The following is a 20,012-nucleotide window of genomic DNA, read 5'->3' as shown; positions in this document are numbered from 1 at the left end:
GGTAAAATGGCGCAATAGTGGAATAATAAATCTAGTATCCGCCTTATCCAGACAATGTTTGGTATTTGGAGAGAAGCAAGTTTTCCCCAAGAGCGCCCGCGGCAAACAGGATCGAAGTCAAGGAAATGAAAACATAGTCAACAGAAAAAGCGTAAAAAAATTAAGTTAGTCAAAGGAAGCTGAATAAATACAATGCGTTTAATATATTCTGTATTTTTACTCCAAAGCACGATATAAACAACCAAGGGCTTTACAGACATACGAAAAGAGTATAAATTACGGTATGCAGAACGACTTTAACTGTCACATCACTCTAAAATGTGTTGTAAACTGGCTTTAAAATATGCACTCTCCACTCTTACACAGATACAAACAGTATAAAAATGCGTTGCTTGCGAGAAAGGCAAGTTAGCAAAAATATTATATTCTTGTGAAACGCTGAGTAAAATTTGTCTGCAAAAGACGATAAAAGCACTAGCATGGTTTAAAACTGTCCAAAGAGTGTTAAAATGACGAAAAATGTCTTCATTATTGTCCAATGTAATTCGAAAACTACAACTCTTGAACTTGAACTCTTAATATTTTTTTATGGAGGCAGCTCGTTGTTTCAGTGCACAAGTCACCTCCAATATCGTCATCGTCACGTGATTGTAGCATCGCTATGGTTACGGGAGAGTATCAGCAGCTGGAAGCAGTTATCTTCATTGCTACATGAATATCGGACTTCGCCACCAGGAAAGATAAATGTTTTCCTGCTTGTCGGATCTGTTGCATGGCACTGAAAACAGAAAAAAGTTGACTTGACATTTTGACACTTTTTCAATGCTAAAATACAGCAAACATTTTACTCTTGGGCATACATTTATTAGGGTGGTCGGAGCACAGGGTAACCGCATAAGAATTGTTCATGGGCTTCCTGTGGGCAGTACAAGAATGGTGTCTTATAAAGATACGCTTATTCTTCGGCACAGTCATACAAATTACTTCGGACCACTTACCTTTGATAATCAGCCCCGACAAGACTTGTTCCATTCACTGCAAGAATACGATCACCGAGACGGAGGCGACCATCCTACAAACAAAAGAAACCAGCCTTAAATTCGTAAATTCTCTTTTCTCTTCTAAAAATAAATTCAACAGGGCAAGTTTTGGGAAAAAAACGCTGAAAAAAATACTTAGTATTTTCAAGTCACTGTTTTATACACAGTGGTGAATAATCTATGCAGGTCCTCGAGTTTGGCACATGATGTTGGAACGATGTAAACAAATTATCTTAATACGATACCAAAAGATTGCTTTGTATGTTGCGTAAGTTTCAACCAATAAAGATTGTGTGTTGTGGGATTCACGTAAAGTTGACATTTGTACACTCAAATAGTATAGGGAAACCAAAGAGGAGAAATTGTTAGGCTATCGCTAGGTTTAACTGACCTTCATAGCTGGGCCTGCTGCCACAAGCGTCCGCACATAAATCCCTGGCGATCGTAATGGTGTGTACTACAAATGAAATTCAACGGTTAAAAGACAGCCATAAGGCAGGTGTGCCAAAGTGGGGCTAAGGGGGAAGCAGAGCCCGGGAGCCTTAAAATTTTCGCCTTGGACGTTGCAGCCCCATTGTTTTGCGGCTTGGAGCCCTTTACTGTGGAGTGTAGAGCCCTAAGATTGTTTGCCTCAAAGCCCAGAGCCCGTTTTGGGAGGCTCCGGAGCCCCCCCGGCTTATTTTGGGCCTGCGAGCCCAAAATGCCTTTGAGACTAGGGCCCTGAAAAGACTGAAATATTTAGGAACCTTCAGCATAACTCGTAAATTGTCCATTTAAAGGTCCCCGCAAAACATGGAATTGGTGGCAAGCGGCGTGGCAAGTGTGGGGAAGTTGTGCGACTCAGCCAATCCAATGGGTCACACCTATTCTACAAAGCACACGAGGCACTGAAAAAGAAATAATAACCCCTTACCAATCCGTCGATCAGTCCCAGGCCTATCCCGTCATCTCCTTTCTCCAGCTCGACAATAAACACGTCATCTTGTCTGTCATCAGTCTCCCTCATTCCTTCTATCTTGGCCTGGAAACCATTCGCAGTCTCTGGTATATCCGCAATGTCGACATCGGACTCGTTTCTCAAGCGACTCAAGAGTTTCGCCTTCTGCAGTGCTCTTCTCTCGTCGAATTCCTTTGAAGTTTCAATTGTGGGATCCATGGCTATCTGAAGAGCCAGCTCTTCGTTGGTTTCCACATCGTCCACAGGAAGCACGGATAACCCGTCCACGTTGTTCACGGCATCACGTGTCACTGCGCCTGTCACTTCAACCCATTTGGAGTTGTCATTGGTGTAAGGCGAAGCTGCTCTCCTTTCCACGTTCTGGTTTTCATCTATAGGTTCGTTAATAAATGCATCTGACGAGCATAAATAACTAAACGGTCATCTTTTGTTGCGCAAATGTGGATGTGAACTTAAAGGGACTGTGTCACGCCTGAGTTTAGTGTGTTTTATTAAATTTTGACAAATACTCGCTATGAAACTTTATGTTTGCGAAGAAATTACTTCTATACATGCAAATCGACAAAACCCTAGCTTCATAACAACCAAATAGGTCTCCTGGGCATAATATTTAAAGTTACGAACAACCGAGATTAACTTTTGAAACTGTTCAGCCGAACAGTATTTCAAACACCCATATCACAATCTTCCTCAAATATCGTTTCAGTCTTCCTCAAATATTGTCCATCTGTACCTTCTTTTGTATTTGCTGTCGTTATTGAGAATGTTCCTTAACTGTTCTAAGTGGCTATTCTTATATTTCACCCAATTTGGTTGCCATTTTCCGATGCCTAAATTTGGCTAAAATTCGTGATACAGTCCCTTTAAGAGTCATAAATACTTATTTGTCATATAAATCCCATCTCGAAAACCGACTGAGCTCGCCATTTTTAAAGAGTTTGCTCCAAAATAGCCAAAGACGTCATGCTGACGTCATAACTTTCCTCCCCGTTTTTAATTGGATGAAACTAAATGGACCTCTTGAAACCTTCCAGAGAGGTATGCTAAACAGATCAATTAGTAAAGGAAACAAAGCAGAAAACGTTCTTTCTACCTGAGTTCCTTGATTCTTTTTTCTTCAGTGCTCTAGCAGAAACCACAGAAGAGTCCTCAGCAGACGACCCCACGGAATCACGGCCCTCTAAACGGTTCCCTGGATAGCTGGCGGTCACTGTATAGTTTTGGCCGGACACCAGTCTGGCAAGAGGTCTCTTTCCCCCTTGGACAACTTCCGCGTTCGCTGTCGGATCTGAGATTTTTGGTTTGCTTGGTGGCGTTTCTTGTTTTCTTGGAGGACTGTCTCTTCTCTCAACTGGGGTGGCTGATCTTGTGTCACGAGGTCCAACAGTCTCGTTTTCTAATGAGACAAACAGCCACGCTAATTTTAAAATCTGGAGAAACGACCCTAATATTTGTCGTAGTACTTTTTTCGTTTCGCACATTTGGAGCAAACGATTACTCATTCAAAACCAAAGATATGACTTGAATAGCTTGTTTCAGATATTTTGTTTCGCTGGTCGATTTTTAGCGCACTTTAATTTACTGGCCTGAGATACCCATGCCTACTTAGGGCATTTGAGTGAAAGCAGAGCTGTAAGAAATTAGTTTATGCCTGCGCTATACGAAGTTTACACCATCAACTATCATATTATGCCATTCTCTACCTTTTCTCGATGGAGGAGAATTGGACATGACAGTCTCGAATGTGAATTCCTTCTTCTTTCCAGTGGGTGTGTTGGGTTTAGGCGAGGCTGGAGAGACTACCAGATCAGGCACGTGTTCTTGACTCTGTGACAACGACGAAGTACGAATCACGTCCGAGTGGCTCACTTCCGGTTCCGGTTGCTGGACCCTGTAATACAACATTCATGTACAGTTTACTTTATGTTAACAGCATCTCTTTACAACAGCCAGAATTTTTAGTCCCCACCGTGCGCCGATCCACACATTTAGCTCTGAATAAAACAACTAAAAGGCCATCTCTCTACAACAGAGAAGCTGGGCCACAACAGACTAGACTATTCTGGCCCAGCTTCTCTATTTTTCAACGCAAAAGAACGCGAAGGAAAAAGAAAGCGAAGCATCCAGTTCTCTCGCAAATTCTTTTCCGCGTTCAACGATCGAAGAAAAATGCGAGAAAATGAAGGGCTGTGAATAGTCTACATCGCCAGTTAATTCTACCCTGGGGTGGCCATAAAGAAACGTTCTTAACAGTAGTTTTTGAAGTTACGTTTACTTTATCTCCTTATAATACCCCCCCCCCCCCCCCCCCCCCCCAGAAAAAAAAAAAAAAAAAAAAAATAAAAAAACCTTTTTCCCCCCCCCCCCCACCCGCCCCGCCCCCCCTTCTCCCCCCCCCCGGTGTTTTTTTTTTTTTTTTTTTTTTTTTTTTTTTTCCCTAAAAAAAAAATAAAAAATAAATAAATAAATATTTAAACAACACCCACCCGACGGGGGGAAAAAAAAAAAAAAAAAAAAATTTTTTTTTTTTTTTTTTTTTTTTTTTTTTTTTTTTTTTTTTTTTTTTTTTAATAAAAATAAATATTTTTAAAATATTATATTAATTTATTACAAACCCCTAATAAGCGGCCAACCCCCAATAAGCCGCCGCACCAACCCCCCGAGGGTGGCCGCTTAATAGGGGTTCTACTGTAGTTTCAATATGTGTCTTATCCCTATCCTAATTAAGAGAGCTAGTGCCTCACTGATAACCGGTTTTAAAAACTTGTCAAGTTCTCTGTTCCTTATTTGTCTCAGGGTTCCCCAATCATAACCATTCTTGTTCCTTGTTTTTTCCTACTTTAGCAAGATGTTATTCCGAGATTTCTTTCCTATTCAGGGTAATTTTAAAGAAAAAATGACTTAATAAATCGTTACATATCTACACAAGGCTTTCTGAAGGCGACGCGAATTTTGAAGAATTGAAACAGTCAAATAAACTTCCCCGGAAACGAAACTTGTTCCAACAACTACAATCAAAGGTGCAAAATACCTTGATCACTAACCTGTTTATTCCATTAATTCTTGTCATGTCCGATTCTGTAGTACTACGATCTGCTAATTAACAAAAATACCTTGATTATTTGGGAAAGTAAACATTAATTTCGCTTTCTCGATAACTCGGGTTAGTCTTTAGAAACGTTGGTTTTTCTCGAAGCATGTCTAGTTCTAATTTATTACCTGGATTCATCGCCTGTTTAACCGCATCGAGGTAGTGGTAGAAAGACTGATCCGCCGGTCCCGTCTCAAAGTCCAGTACAAATCCTTCAGTCGGTAGTTTCAGCGGGGGATGTTCCGAAAAGTTCAGTAAGATGTCCGCTGTGAAAAAAAGAAACTACGCTTAACTTGTATTGAGCTATAGGCGGTTATAGAATTGAGGCCATTTCAGTCTGCCCATACTTAGTAGTTTAACCATGTTACTCGTCTAAAAACATGTAGACCTGAAAACTGGGAAAAAAGTCATACCATTTACAGTGCAACTTCGATATAACTAGCCTGCGTTGCAGGCGAACTATTAAAACCCGGGGTTTTGTTTGTCTGCAACGCAGGCTACGATACAACGAACTCGCAAAGGGTCTAGCCTGCGTTGAGATGGAGCGCAAAGTTCAGGGATGTACGTAAAGAGGTGTACAGAACACGACCACCCAAAAAAATTAGAATGAGCGTTGAAAACATTCTTTTTTTTTCAGTGCAAGAAGCTAATAGATCTGCTAGCAGTCGAACGCTGTATTTATAAAATAATACTTCACATGGCGTATAAAAGTACCCATCCCTTATTCTTTGTTCGAGTTGCTTAGTGGCAACAACTAAACATGTTTAGGGAAGCAAAGCGATGATATGTGTTTTCTTCTTTTTAGAATGAAATTCTACTTACTTCATACCTCCTAGAAGGGCTATTGCCCGAAAAGTTTGGTTTCTTTTTAAAAAACCCTTTTTGGCACCTTCCATCCCTATTTTATTTCACTTGTAATTTTCTAGTGCCACGCAGTTTTTGGAACTTTTGTTCTCGTTATCGATGTATTACTTACCTGTACGGAGCGCGGGCTCCACTTCCTCTGGAGGGGGAAACCAGCCTCTTGGCCGGGACTTGCCTGGACCGAGTTGGTATTCACCCAGAATTTGCTGCACTTGAGCCGGGTTGAGTGCTGGGAAGTCTCTTCTGATTGTCAACCAGTCAGCCTTCAAGTAGAAGAAGTCACTAATCAAAACCTTGCCTAATTGTTTGCTAATTACACAAATGCCGCGTGCCGTTTTCCAAATGCCGTTTGTTAACTACACATGTGCTGGTATGCCGTATGCCATCTGCCAAATGCCGTTTGTTAACTACACAATTACCGTATTTTGAAAGCTGCAAACGGACGCGCGGTCAATAAAATGACGCCCAGAGATAATGGTAATAATCCTTTGACTATATCGTCTTCAGGTGCCTCAGAAAAGAAGAGAAGCTAATAACGCTTTGAAGATTAATGTAGTAATCTCATCTGACCTTCAAACACATCAACCGGTAAAACATAGGCGCTTTCCATTTGTGTGGAAAAATCGGTGAGAATTTTCCGACAAATGGAACAAACACAATTGAACGGGACGAGTGTGTACCATTTGAAAACCTTTCACTTCTCACCGAAACAGCCGCGTATTTTATCGATGAGCATGGTGATAGTGCAAAAATGCAAAATAGTGCAGTGATATTCCGAGCATTCCTGTACAAATGAGAAAAAAAAATACCTATGAAAGTAATTTTTCCCGTAAATTTCCAGGGGAAAGGACCGCCGGTGACATTTGTTTTTTTCTCCGGAACAACTTGTTTCTCCATACAAAGGGAAAGCGCTCTTTTTGTCGGGTACCTTTTATTACGAACTGTTAATATTTCAGAAATCAGTTATAAGGAATCCATTTTAGTCGAATTCCCGTTAGTTCGCGTCACTTTTGCACCTTACGAAAATTTTGCCTTTGAATTACTTTTATTTTTTGAGTACTGTTATGTAAGGCCACTACTGCTTGGGTGTGTGGAAAACATGCTAAGAAGATAGGAACTAACCTGTAGAAGTTGCACTTTGGGCGTGGCCAACAAATCAGCTGCGGTAGAAAGTCTGGACAAATACTCGTTAGCCTCGTCCTGAAGTTGCACCTGCGCTGCCCAACTCTCCAACAAATCCAGGTTGCCCCGTATCTGCGCTCCTTTCGCCCAGCGGTAGAACTTGCCCCCAGCTCCCCGCTCCATCAACGTGTTGAACAAGGAGGCGTTTGTGAAGAAAAATAAATATGCAAAGAGCTGGTGAATTATGTCTTGGTGGACGGAATACGCTTTAACAACATCGAAAGTGGTTTGGAAGATGCTGATAACAGTTTCTACTTCCTGTGGTTTCTTCTCGCTGTCTTCATCTGTGTCCTGGAATGGATTCGTGTCCAAAATGGCGGGAAGGGCAATATACAAAACCTGAGAGAAAAAAGGCAGGTACGCTTTTAAAAGTTGATTGATTTATCAGATTAATATTTAATTTTCTCCCATGTCGTCCCAAATACAGCAGAAAAAAAGAATAAAAACTTTTCTACCACTTTTGCCATATTTTCGGTTTTCAAAAAAAGTGAAGAACCTGCAAAATTCAAACTTTATTTTCAAGTTACCTAATTTTTTTTTTCAATATTACATGTACACCAGTTTTAAAAGTAATTTATATTAATGCAGCAATATATATGATGTCACAGGTCTGCACAAAGATCTGCAGACATCATAGAAGTTAAGTCGCCAAAAAAATCCTTTAGACTTATATGATCAGGGTGACCATCCCTCCTCCAAGGGGGCGGGGGTGGATGGGCGGGGGTGGTAGGACTCCCATAGAAATGCCTTTCGGATAATGTGTATTAAACCCTACTGCTAAAGAAGACCAATCTGGGTGTGGCTCAAGCTATTTTTGACCCCTCAAAGATGCTGTTTTTCATGTCTAATCACAGTAGGGGGGGGGGGGACAGGGGGGCGGGAGCCCGGGAGAAAAGGGGCGGGAAGCGGGATTTTTAAGGTGGCGGGAACCGGGAGAAAACGAGTGAAATTTCGTAACATTTCATTATATTTCGCAATGGGCATGGAACAAACAGGAGAGAACCGCTACGGAAAGGGGGGGGGGGGGGGGGGAGGGGGGGGGGGGGGGGGGGGGGGGGGGGGGGGGCCCCCCCCCCCCCCCCCCCCAGATTTTATTTTTTATCTGCAACCCAAAACAAACAAGGGAAAAAAAAAAAAAAAAAACAACCAAAGAGACAGAGCTTAATTTCACCCAAAAGTGAGACAACAAAATCCCATCCCTTTGATATGGTAGTCCCCTCCTGGGCACCTCCTCCTGCATACTAGAAACAGTTTAAACTCCAACAGTTATATCAGAGTATCAAACGACAATAATTTCAGCATGCTGTTACCTTAGTAAGATGGTAGACAGTCTGCTGAAAGGTATAAATGATAACTTCTTCAAGAAACATGAGCAGTTCCTCATCAGCGTTGACCAAAGCTTCATCACCATACTCAGCAATTTGAGAAGGATCTTTGATGTACTGAGACATGTTAGCATGAAGATATGGCAGCATCTCCAGACAATTGCCCATCCAAAACACCACTGGACGCAGCTGAGGCAGAAGCTCTTCTAATGCTTTTTCTGGAATTGTTGTTCTGTTGGAACAAATTTTGATGTTCATTTTCATTACAACTGTGCAGCTTTTTCCTTTCTCTGGTATCTGTGACCTGACCTCTTAAATTAAAATGAGCTTACAATAAATATTTTAATAGAGTTCGCTTCAGACATCCTTATTAAGTCATTAATCAATTCTAATTCTTCAGGAAACCACTGTGATTAAAATAAATTGGATTAGGGGAAAAGTTATCTTTTTGATCAATTAAACAAAAAAAATTATCTGAAATGAAATGATAGTGACCTCTGCAGCAATGAACCAAAAGCAAGTTAAAAGAGAATTATGAGGTACTAATGAATTGGAAAGCATGAACTTGACAATAACAGCTGCAAATAATCTCTTTACCCCATACCTCTCTATTGTCTTTGACATTTCTGCTGTCTTCTCCTAAAAAAGGAAAAGAACAAAAAGATTCCATAAAAAATGATATCATTGATTGTCAATTTGTTTTTACTTGCAGGCAGTGCAGCCTTCCAAAGTTGAAAATTATTAGCTAATTAATAACAAAGTTTGTGTGTGGTCAGGCCATTACACAGTGACCCCTTATGAGATGTCCCAGGAGCATAATTGGGGTTACAAATACAATGTTTATTTACTGGAATGATGGAAGGTGTTCCCTGACTGAAGGTTACAAATATTAGCATTTTACTGCATGTGCAAGATCAAATTTACAGTAGTAAGACCTGGTTTATTAGCCTGCAAATATAGCCACCTCTCATTGCTGGGAGCAATGAGAGGCAGCTATATCTGTAGGATATACCCCTTTATAGTAGGTGTCCCAAAATAGTGGAGAAGTACAGTAAGGTTCAAATCAATGTTGGCACAAAAGGGTTAACGAAATTGCTGAACTTACTGATGCAACAGTCTGTATCGCATTTGACATCTTGATGAGAAGCTGCCTTGTTTGCAGTTCCGTGTGATACTTTGCAGAATGTTCAATACACATGATCAACAAATATGCTGGAGACAACTTGTAGCCGTCTCCTGCTAAATCTACAATGTTCATTATCATATCAAGCATCTCATCCTCGTCCTGTGCCAAGTAAGACAACCGTAAACCATTGCTTGGCTCATCTTGAATGCCAACAACATCCACAACGTTTGTCTCAGCACTGCCTGCATTTCCATCACGAAAGCTCTGAAGTCTTTGTGAGATTTGCAACTTGTGAAATTGCTTCAAATTATTAACCCAAGCTAATTTCATGGAACTATCTGCAACCTGAGAGGGATCTTTAAATAAGAAATAGTAATGCTTCCCAAATGAAACTAGGTCCCCCGGGTTGAGTTTAGTTGGTGACGAAACAGCAGCACCATTTACACAAACATCGGCACCTATGGAAGGTTCTAAATACACAGCAAAATTCACATCATAGTCTTCTTGTTCAAAATCTGGAGCAGATGATTCAACTCTTTTACTTAAAATGCAATGCTGAGGTAAAACATCTGGAGCAAACAGTACAATATCAGGAGCTTGGTCTGATTCACCATGATGAACAGGGTGACCAACCACTGCTAATTGTTCATCTAGTCTGTGGTATAAGTAGTCATCAACATTACTACAGCCTTTAAGAAGGAGGAGATAGGGTGTGTCTGTAGGTGCAATAAATGGCGATGCAATCATGGAGGCTCGTCCGGAGCTCCCTGCCTCTTCCACACCAATACTTGACAACCGATCTTCACCTGATATTGATGACATGTGCGACATCTCACTTTGCCCTGTATCTCGGCGGTTTTCTTTGATATTTGGAGGTACACAAGCTTCACGCATTGATGCAGCTCTCATGACTGCAACACTGCCCCTTGGTTTAAAGAATGATAAATCCTGTGTTTCACTTCGTTTTCGTAGTTCAAACCTGCGAGAAAATCCTCCAATTGGCTTCCACAACTGTTGAAGCACCAGAGGTTTCTCTTTGTCACTGATCACCCTGGCGTACTCTGTTATCCACTTATCTGCGTCTTCCTCGGGACTTTTAACGCTGCCTGTCCTTTTTGTAAAGTATCCAATCACATCACAAAGCACATAATCTGAAGCCTTTTCCCTGGACAGTGAATACCTCTCAAGGGCCTGCTGAACAATTTCATCTGCAGCAGTCATCTCAGTAGCTCGCACACTCTTGTAGTTTGAACCAGGTGAAACATGGTCTCCAAAGACCTTAAGAATACCAGGAGCCATTTGCTCAGTGGACAGTTCAGTGTGTGTCTTTTCCTCTCCTTTTTTCTTGATTTTCAGACGTCCTAAAGATCCTTTCCTTTTGTGCTTTGAACGGGCCATTTTGTTTGCAGCATGGGAACTCTGATCAGACTGATTTCCAACTCCGTCAAAAAACATCCCGAAAGCATTTCGCGGTGAACTGAAAAAGTTTCTCTTCTTGTCACCTCTTGATGAAGAAGGCATTTTATCATTTATTGTTTTGTGAGCTAGTGGTGGAGTTTTCGACTTTGTAAATAGCTTTTTGCTTGGAACAGGGCTTTCATTCCTAAACTGCGACTGCCCAGCGGAGCTACCGGTGGAACTATTGTCACTACCAGCAGTGCGTGTGCTGGCCAGTGACGGACTTGGAGAAGGAAAGCTGGGGTTTGTAGGACGATTACTCAATGCTGTTCCATTAGCCACTGATGTCTTGTTTACGATGCTTTCACCATTTGATACGACAGATGTCTGGGGAGGGTTCTTGTAATCCAAACGCAAAACAAATCTAGGAAGCTTTTTGGCATTTAATGCAATTTCAAGAGGAGCATCTGAAGGATCTAAACAGATTTCATCTGCAAGAGAATTAATAAAAGGGCGTTAAGTAACCTTAAATCAATTAAATGTAGTTTTAAATTTCAAGTCTGTGGATAGATCAAAGCTATTGAGCCATACTTTTATGCAGTACTATTTACCCTGCTCTACAACTTAAAGGACCCAAGTCAGCCTCTGCCAGTTTCGATGCCATTGAAATTATGAAACTGTATGGCAAAGCGAAACCATCGCATTGCTGTAAGCTACGGTGTTAGTGCAAATCGTTGAAATACTTGCAGGATCAGTGATCTCTTGTGTAGCTCTGAGTAAATACAATCACTCTCGTGGACAACAAAGGTGTGGCTACTAGGCCCCTTAAAGGTAGTAAGTTCTAACGTAATGAGTATGGGTGACACCCTAGTTAAAAGTATGTTAAAACTAAATGAGAGCTACTGAGCGTAATTTGCAAGTGGCGCTATCTGTTCTTCAGTAATTTGATAAATGAAATTGGAGATTTATTCAGTTTTGAACTCTGGTGCTCTTGGGGTGAAAGGCTAAATAGCTGTAAAATTTCAAGTTTCCTATTAGTATTATGCACTTTTCAGATTATAATTAGACAAACTTCTTAATTCACGAGTGGATGTATGTCTCACATACTCAAGACTCTGCCAGAGATTTCCTAAGCCATCTTGAGAGTACATAATCAATGCAGTCTCAAGCTCGAGAAAATTATGACAATTAATCTCCAGTCTGATCGCTCTGCATATCTTTTTACTGTTCATTGGTGGTCCCTTAGCTAGTACACAATTCTCATTGTTCTTGTAACATAGATCTCTGCTTAACAATGCATTGCGATATATTAAAGATAATTATATGTTTAGCACTCCTGGTAAAACTTGTGTATATTGGAATTTTATTGATAAAGGAACACAGCATTGAGTCTGGTGTTTGTCTTGTTCCTCTAACATGTTTGGTAAACAACTCTGTCATAGAACAAATTAGTCACTTGGGAATAATATTTCATTGAAGCAACAGATCTGATCTGTAGACCCACTCCACAATGCTGTAATCCCACTACAAACAATAACAATCTTTTTCATTTTATTTTTTGCAAACAGGTAAATTTGTAAGGAAAGAAAAAAGCCGACTTTTACAGCTAAGAAATTCTCTATGAGGAAAATGTAGACTACCGAAATTTACTATCTTCATAATTTGCCGTTGTGAAGTATGTGTAAAATCCTGAAAATCTACAGCTTATCAGTGAATTGTAAAAATTATTTTGACCTTTTTACAGCCTTCCTCTAGTATGTTTTCTATGTTGTGAAAACCCTCTTAAGAATTCATAAGAATTTTTAGAATGTAAAATGAACCGGAATTTACACTTTCGTAAGGTAAAAAATATGTTAAAATTGCTTTACATGTACAATCCAAAATGTACCCTTATGAAGCCAATTAAATGCTTGTGAACATCGCTATTTAATAATGGTAAGCTATTAGTCGCTCCATCAAGTTTCAATTACACACAATAATACCCATTCTGTGAATACTTGCAGCACTTCTGAATGGATTTTCCACGCTTTTCCGTGAATTAAACGTTGTATACAAAGATTTTGAACTCGCAATTGAAATTTTTTCTCTTCCGTGTTTAGCTCACAGGAGTTGCAATAAAGATTGTCAACGTTGCTATGTTTGGAATGACCCACAATGTAAACACTACAAACTTTACGCAAAACAATCATTGGCATTATAAAGTTGTGGCGAAAATCGAAGAAAAAAATACCAATCAAAGCTTGTTTAAGTGATCGCTTTGAAATACCCCCATCGCCATGCGGTAATTAAGTTAAATATCACATGTAAAGTGTTTTGATTTCAATGCTGAAGAAAACTGAAATACATTCAATGTAAATTTCGATTCCGGTAATTATTGAAAAAATACTTGAAGGACACAACGCTTTCATAATGTTTGCTCGCTATGGTCTAGTTATGAGTGTTGGTAGTCTCAGATTGTTACCTTCTTCGTAGACTTCGTACAGTTTAGCTTTTTTCTCGATCGCAGAGTTCAGCAAATCAGGCTTGAACTTTTCGATAAGCGTCGGCAACAACTCAGAAACCAGTGTTTTGTTTGTCAGCCGCAGAGCCTTTGTCAATTCTTCTTTGCCGTCTTCAAAGTAGAAACGTAACGCTCCTTCGAAGCCTAAATCCTGAAAGTGAAAGAACAGTATTATACATCATCGGTGATCAAGTGTTCTAAAGCACGCTTCACATGCAAGCAATTCCGAACGCCTTTTATACTGCAGGTCTAATACGATTTATCGGAAATGCAATTTTACCTTCCGTCAAGCCTGCTACATGCAGGCCAGTGACACTGTGACTTCAATAGGATTCTACGAACCGTAAAATGTCAACCACCGAGCGATTAATTTTAAAAGTTATCTGATTGTTACAGTAACTCAATTTTCACGGCCGGATTTTAAGTACTTATTGGTGTCTATGTCCAAGCGAGACACGAGCAAAATAGTGTGCTACAGATTTCTAAATTATCATATTGTTAAGATATAAGCACACATTCCTTCGCCAATATATATCGTTCGTGACAACGCTCTGCGTGCACGCACCTCCTTCAATATCAGTCGGAATGCCCCGTGTTGGTTTCCTTTATTGTATGCCGCTATCTTTAGCCCGAGCTCGCGTTTCGTGTTTTGCAGCTCCGATTCCTCATCCTGCTCGCGGTCCTTCTCTGAGCTTTGCGCCTCCTCGGCCACGATCCGTAAATGAGCTAAAATCCTCGGATCGGAGAGAATATTCGACGATGAACGCTTCGAAAATAAACCCTGAGGCTCCTGATCCTGTATTATGTCATCCATCGGCGCGCAAAAGCCATTCGCACGCTGCCAGTGAGAATGAACTTGAATGGTTTATAGCCAGACTTGGTGAAGTGCGCGGTTATTCAACATCTTTCACGAATCGGAAGTTGTGCACACACCGCACAGCGGCGCTAGGTGATTGACAAGCGAGAGATATTTTAGATTGCTGTTTGACAAACGCTTCGATCATTGGTTCTAGAACAATGCAACATTTATGAAGTTTTCACACCATTGGCTGTACAAAGCGATCGCTTACGCACCAAAACAACAAAGAGATTAACTTGTCACAAAACACTTGGAAAACGAGCGAAATTATTTCTAAACAGCGCTGTAAAATGCTTTGAACGGTCTTTGGATATAAGTAACTGTTTATATAAATAAATAAGGTAAAACAGCGAAATTGAACAATACCATATTAGCGAAACAAGTACTTACGAAAATATAATACATAACATACTGTATTACGTTAATAATTTAATATGCAATTTACTGAATCTAAAAAGACTCTATTAAACAATCAAGTTCGTGGTAGATGTTATCTATAATCTCAAATTTGAGAATTATGCTTTCCGGTCCGCTGACGTAAACTGGTAAATGTCGTTTTTTATTTGGGAGCACTTTATCCGCCAAATCGACGCGCTAAAAAAAGAAACAATTCTTCATGGTCAGCAGTGCTTCCCATAACAACTCGGCTCCAAGGCAACGCGAGATATTCTGGAAGTTCACAAAATGGCGTTCGTGGTTGTTTAGGAATTCGAAAAACAAATTTAAGGCAATTCATTGATCGTCCGAATGAAGGAGAAATGGAAGAAACGTTTGATGAAGAGCTTCGCCATGTCTAAGAGTTCCTCAAGTTCGAGCTCGTCGAGTTCTTCTTCGGGTTCGGAGACGGAAGATCGACAAGATACAGAACCCGCCGCTGTTGTGACCCGTCAACAGCAGGAGACCGAGTAAGACTTTTGCCTCTTGCATTTATCTTTACGCTTATCTATAAAGTCCAATTGCTTATCTATAAACCGATGTGTCCCGTTCTGTTGTTTTCTTTTCGCAGACCTCCCGAAAGGCGATGGAGTATAACTCACTCGAATATCGCAGTCCAATCTCAACCTGCAGTAATTACCAGGTAAATTATCCTCCCTACTTCTCTTAAACAAAAAATATAAAATGATTCTAATTGCTGCCGCTAAAGTTCCATTCATAATAATATTATTATTTTAGTGGTTTGGTTCTTGATTTTGAGAAAGGATTTCGCGCAGATTGTATTCAGAAACAAAGTGCTTTCGTTTCTTTTGTCAGATTTGCTTTCTTCGATTCCTAATGAAATCTGTGCAAAAATTTGACACACTGTTGCAATAAAAACATGTCTTTCAACAAACTATTTTGAACGGTTCCCTTGTAACTAAAGCAAAACCGATAACAATTTTTGTACCCTGTGTTTTCTTATGAAACATTTAAATTATCCAATTAATATCCCTTTTTGAAAGTTCGATTATTAAATAAATTATAATGTACACTGTTTGTATGCAGACCCCCCAAACCCAAGCCTGCTCCAAGAAAACAAAGGAATACTGATGTTGCAAGCAGTTATGCTGAAGAGGTTACAACAGAGATTCGTCCACCATGGCAGATGTTGAAGACAAATGATGCCGTACCACCCAGGGCACTAACAGTCACCTCAGTTTCTCAGGCCCATGATCTTCAGGTAGTCAAATCCAAGTGTTAATTAAAATATTTTATTAATATTTATTTATTATTATTTATTACTAATCTCTGTCAGTGATCTATCTTTTCACTGCAAGCTCAAGATATTATTTCTTCTTAACTGATTACCATACATTTCTTCGATATGTCAGTTCCGAGAGTTTAGTGATTCATCAAAACAACATCTGATGGGATCTCCTGGCTGGTGATATTTTGCATTATATTATGACCTGCCTTATAAGTAATAAAGGGGTTGGGAGAAATTAAATCAAATCCTCCCTTACTGGTTCTCACAATCAGAAAAGCTAAAAATTATATATCTGTAGGACCCTTTATGCCTTGTATGTTATGTTTTTCCACTGGAAAAATTTCTAAAATCAGATTGACATCAAATTTCTCCTTGCAGTATTATCATTTTCGTTGTTGAAATGACAGGTGACGAGATTAACATGAAAACTACGAAATTTAGTCTTGATGTAGAGCTTTAGTGTTACTTTATAATCGATTATAACCACTATGATTATAACGAACAGATTTATAAATTCACTGATCTTTTACAATATCTTTTCAGTAATGTTTATTATAGTTTTATGATTTTTTTTATCTACATGAAGCTCTTTTTTACTCATGTTAATTACCCATAATTTTCAATAAAGAATTCTGTTGTTTATTTTTATAACCAAAAAAATCACAAAGCTTTTGCCCAGAGCACATGTATTATGCACTAGAATGAGATTGTGTGACAATTAGTCTATTTTAAAAAACCTCATGAATAAAAGATCATCATTAACACCTGCAGCTGATGTGTCTTGGTTACTAAGCTCAATGTGTGCCTTTGAATAGCAATACCAGACTCAATATTGGAGAGAAAATTTAGTGATATGTGAGCCTAGAAAGTAATAGCTGACAAAGCAGTGGTGAAATTTGAAATATTTTTTTCAAATAAGTCCTGGTTAAAATGTTGAAGGAAAAGTGTATAATTTTCTCTTCAAATGAAAGTTTGGACAAGGATGAGGTACATTACAAATACTGTAGAAATAATTGATAAACAGAAGCACAGACTTGAGTGTGTAGGAAGAGTATTTAATGTATTGTTGTGTTAGATCTAATTTTAATTTTAGAAAAGAAATGTGTAAAGTGGGTAAAATGTATACATACTTTATGCTGAATTATTTGTAGTACAATTCAGGCATAAATGTTATATTATTCTATAATCTTTCAAACTGAATGACTTTTTAGTTACAATTGAACATGTCGCTCATGGATTTCTCGTTTTTTTCTCAAAGCTACATCAGTTCTTTAAATTTGTATCTACCTAGTCCAGTTGATAATTCATCATATCCATCCATTCATAAATCTAACAGTTAAGTCAGTTGACAGTACTTATTTGAATGAATTCTTTCATGCAATGAATCTGAGAACTCGAAGTTAGTTCTGTGTGGAAAAGTTCCTTTGTCTAATAAGTAAAAACACATGCAGTAGTATTATAAACTCTTCTGTTTTTCGTAATCTAAACCTTCTCACAGCCATTCTATGTGTTTTTGAGTTTCAATGATAATCTTAAACTTGTTGGTGTTAATTTTAATTTTAGAATCATTTGATGTTGCATCTTGATAAAATTGGCCAATTTTTTCAAGTTTGTTATTCGTAATCCGTCTTAATCTTCATCAATTGTAACCATCCTAGTTTCACTTTTTTAGTGTTTTTTTTTTAACCTTAGAAAATTATTTTTTTTAGGTTTCCTTAAATTTGAAAGTAGTTTTTTACATTACAAAATCTCAGACTTTAAATATTATAACATAGCTCCTTTTATTTTCAATAGGATTGACATTTTTACATACAGTAACACTAGCTAGTATGTCCAGTCAGTAGACCCTTCTGTTTGCTATAATTTAAAAAATCTCACAACTATTTTATGTGTTTTTGAGTCTAAGATCATCATAAACTTGTTGGTATTTAATTTTAGAATCATTTTATGTTGCTTATTTAAGAGCTGCAACATCGATAATGCAGCTTGAAAGAATTGGCCAATTTTTCACGTTTGTAATTTGGTAGTTTGTTGTGATTTTAGTGTTTTTTTTTTACCTTAGAAAACTATTATTTTTAGGTTTCCTTAAATTTGAAAGTAATCTTGTACATCCCAGGCTGACTTAAAATATTATGACATAGCTCCTATCCTTTAATCTTCAGTTGTCCAATTTAGCCTGGGCAAATGACTCCCTTTACATGCACTTATAGTATATCGTCCAGTCATACTTAACCCTGACCAGTACAAAATCTCTTTAGACTGCTAGCTGGTAAATTTTGGCAACACAGTACAAGCTGCAAGGACGTTAATTTCTATGTTATTTTTGTGATCTGCCTGTGGCGTGTTGTGACTCAACTTTGTGCCAATTTTTAGGCTGTGATTGGACTTGAGGCAGCCCATGCAGAGGGTCAATCATCATCTGACTGGTTGGGACGACACAGTGTGGAAGCTGGGGCTCTTTCATTTGATGAGATTATGAAATGTGGAGTCCCTGTCAAGTAAGTACCGTCGCTTGCATCTAAGCGTGAACACATGCTGCCGAAACATGATCTAATTGGGTATTAAACGTGTCATAATTGTTCGTCAAACATTTGAATTTAAGAAGACCATAATTAAGGGACCAATCGTTTATTACGTCCCAAGGGGGGGGGGGGGGCGGTGGTTTTGGAGGGGGGGTACAATTTTAAAACAAGCCCTTTTTTTTGGGGGGGGGGGTTAATTTTTCTCTGGTAAAAAAAAAAATGAGGGGGTCAAATTTTATGACACAGCAACAGCAGTCTAGGGAATTTGACGTCAGTGATCTATCCTCGATCCCAAAAGAAAAGAATTTGACGCGAGTTCAGGTCCCGAGGGAAGGGTTGTTTGACATGGTCGCGCTTCAGCCTGGAACAAGCTCTCAATCCGCCATCTTTAAAATTACCCAGACGGCTGCTCGTCAGATGCTCGCCAGTTTGCTCGATATTTTCGCGTTATTTGCCATATTGAATGCTATGTAACCAAGCCTTGTACCCAGCGCCTTATCAACAATACCCTAACTAGACCACCTACAACTATATGAAATTTCTAGAAGCAAAAACGACTACAATTTCATTGACAGACACAAACAGTTAAACTTTAATATTTTAAACAATGTAAAATAATACAAACAATAAACGAGAGAATAATAAAAAAAAAAATCTGTCTCAGGAAGGACAGAGAGAATTATGGCCTCCTCAGGAGGGGGGGTAACATTTTTCAAACAAGAATTGGGAAGGGGGGTATAATTTTTACCTAAAATTTTTTTGGGGGGGTTCAGTTTTGAAACACTACACTTTTTTGAAAACCACCACCCCCTCCCCCCCCCCCCCGGGACGTAATTAACGATCGGTCCCTAAACACGAATTTTCGCAATCAAAATCATAAACACTGAGTATGGGCAAAACTTAGCACAAGAAGTGATTGATTCAAGTGAACCTGAAAGTGCATATCGTCACAATTAGCAGGATCAAATTTTCAGAAGAAGTCTCTATATCCAATCTTTCTGCCATTTCGAAACTGGAATGTGTTGAACTTTCAGCGCGGAAGTTCCCATTATGGTCTGCCAAACTTCAAACGTTTGATGACCAATCATGCCATGTTTAATATCCAATTGCAATGAAATCATGTTTAAGCGGCACATGTATACACTTAGATGTAAGTGAGGGTGTTTATAATTTTGTACTTTAGTCAGTAACTTGCTTACTTGTAAGGTCTAAAGAAATATTTTTATAACACAAGTTTTCCAAAATCTTTTACTAAACTTTTGCTTCTAGTCTCAGACTTTCATAGTTCAGTTCACTTGTTTTTAGCAGACAGAACCAGTTTGGAGGACATGACATCCTCACATCACACCAACCTAATAGCAATCTCACATCACAGTAAATATAACAGTTATACAACCCTCCAAGTTGCGACCATTTTAGTCGCCATGGCGACTAAAATTTTGGCGCTGGCGACTAAATTAGAA

General features: G+C 39.0%; 2 protein-coding genes across 5 annotated transcripts in view; one reads left to right on the top strand and one right to left on the bottom strand.

The window, feature by feature from the left end:
* Positions 1–193: 193 nt before the first annotated feature.
* Positions 194–14,508, bottom strand: LOC144632552 (ras-associating and dilute domain-containing protein-like). 2 transcript variants are annotated; one of them, XM_078491218.1, is made up of 15 exons: positions 14,050–14,508; positions 13,446–13,635; positions 9,566–11,475; positions 9,065–9,099; positions 8,446–8,692; positions 7,076–7,474; positions 6,066–6,216; positions 5,218–5,355; positions 5,043–5,094; positions 3,702–3,889; positions 3,092–3,394; positions 1,954–2,393; positions 1,432–1,497; positions 999–1,072; positions 194–778 (listed from the first exon to the last, which is right to left on the bottom strand). In XM_078491218.1, the coding sequence occupies exons 1-15, from the start codon at positions 14,296–14,298 to the stop codon at positions 679–681; spliced, it is 4,542 nt and encodes a 1,513-aa protein (XP_078347344.1). In that variant the 5' UTR covers positions 14,299–14,508; the 3' UTR covers positions 194–678. The 2 variants fall into 2 exon arrangements, with proteins under 2 accessions (XP_078347344.1, XP_078347345.1); XM_078491219.1 differs by having other exon boundaries at positions 5,043–5,091.
* Positions 14,509–14,935: 427 nt separating this feature from the next.
* LOC144632554 (von Willebrand factor A domain-containing protein 3A-like) overlaps positions 14,936–20,012 on the top strand; it is a 40,636-nt gene continuing 35,559 nt past the window's right edge. For 2 of the 3 annotated variants that reach the window (XM_078491221.1, XM_078491222.1), the window contains exons 1-4: positions 14,936–15,248; positions 15,350–15,421; positions 15,826–16,000; positions 18,401–18,525. In XM_078491221.1, coding sequence (XP_078347347.1) covers positions 15,091–15,248; positions 15,350–15,421; positions 15,826–16,000; positions 18,401–18,525 — 530 coding nt within the window. In that variant the 5' untranslated portion in view covers positions 14,936–15,090. Of the gene's footprint in view, positions 15,249–15,349; positions 15,422–15,825; positions 16,001–16,776; positions 17,015–18,400; positions 18,526–20,012 lie in introns of those variants that run through there. The other variant, XM_078491223.1, reaches the window with a different exon arrangement.

This window comes from Oculina patagonica, chromosome 12 (assembly GCF_052425735.1).
Source record: "Oculina patagonica isolate OP01 chromosome 12, crgOcupat, whole genome shotgun sequence".
NCBI lineage: Eukaryota > Metazoa > Cnidaria > Anthozoa > Scleractinia > Oculinidae > Oculina > Oculina patagonica.
The sequence above is the reverse complement of the archived record's forward strand: the minus strand, read 5'-3'. Positions and strand labels throughout refer to the sequence as shown.

Bases quoted from the DNA above. Each gene is read 5' to 3' on its own strand.
- LOC144632552 (XM_078491218.1), bottom strand. From the start codon at position 14,298: ATGGATGACATAATACAGGATCAGGAGCCTCAGGGTTTATTTTCGAAG. The intron at 13,636-14,049 runs GTGCGTGCACGC...TTTCACTTTCAG, and splicing joins TCCGACTGATATTGAAGGAG to GATTTAGGCTTCGAAGGAGC. The intron at 3,890-5,042 runs GTTAGTGATCAA...GTTGTATTACAG, and splicing joins AGAATTAATGGAATAAACAG to GGTCCAGCAACCGGAACCGG.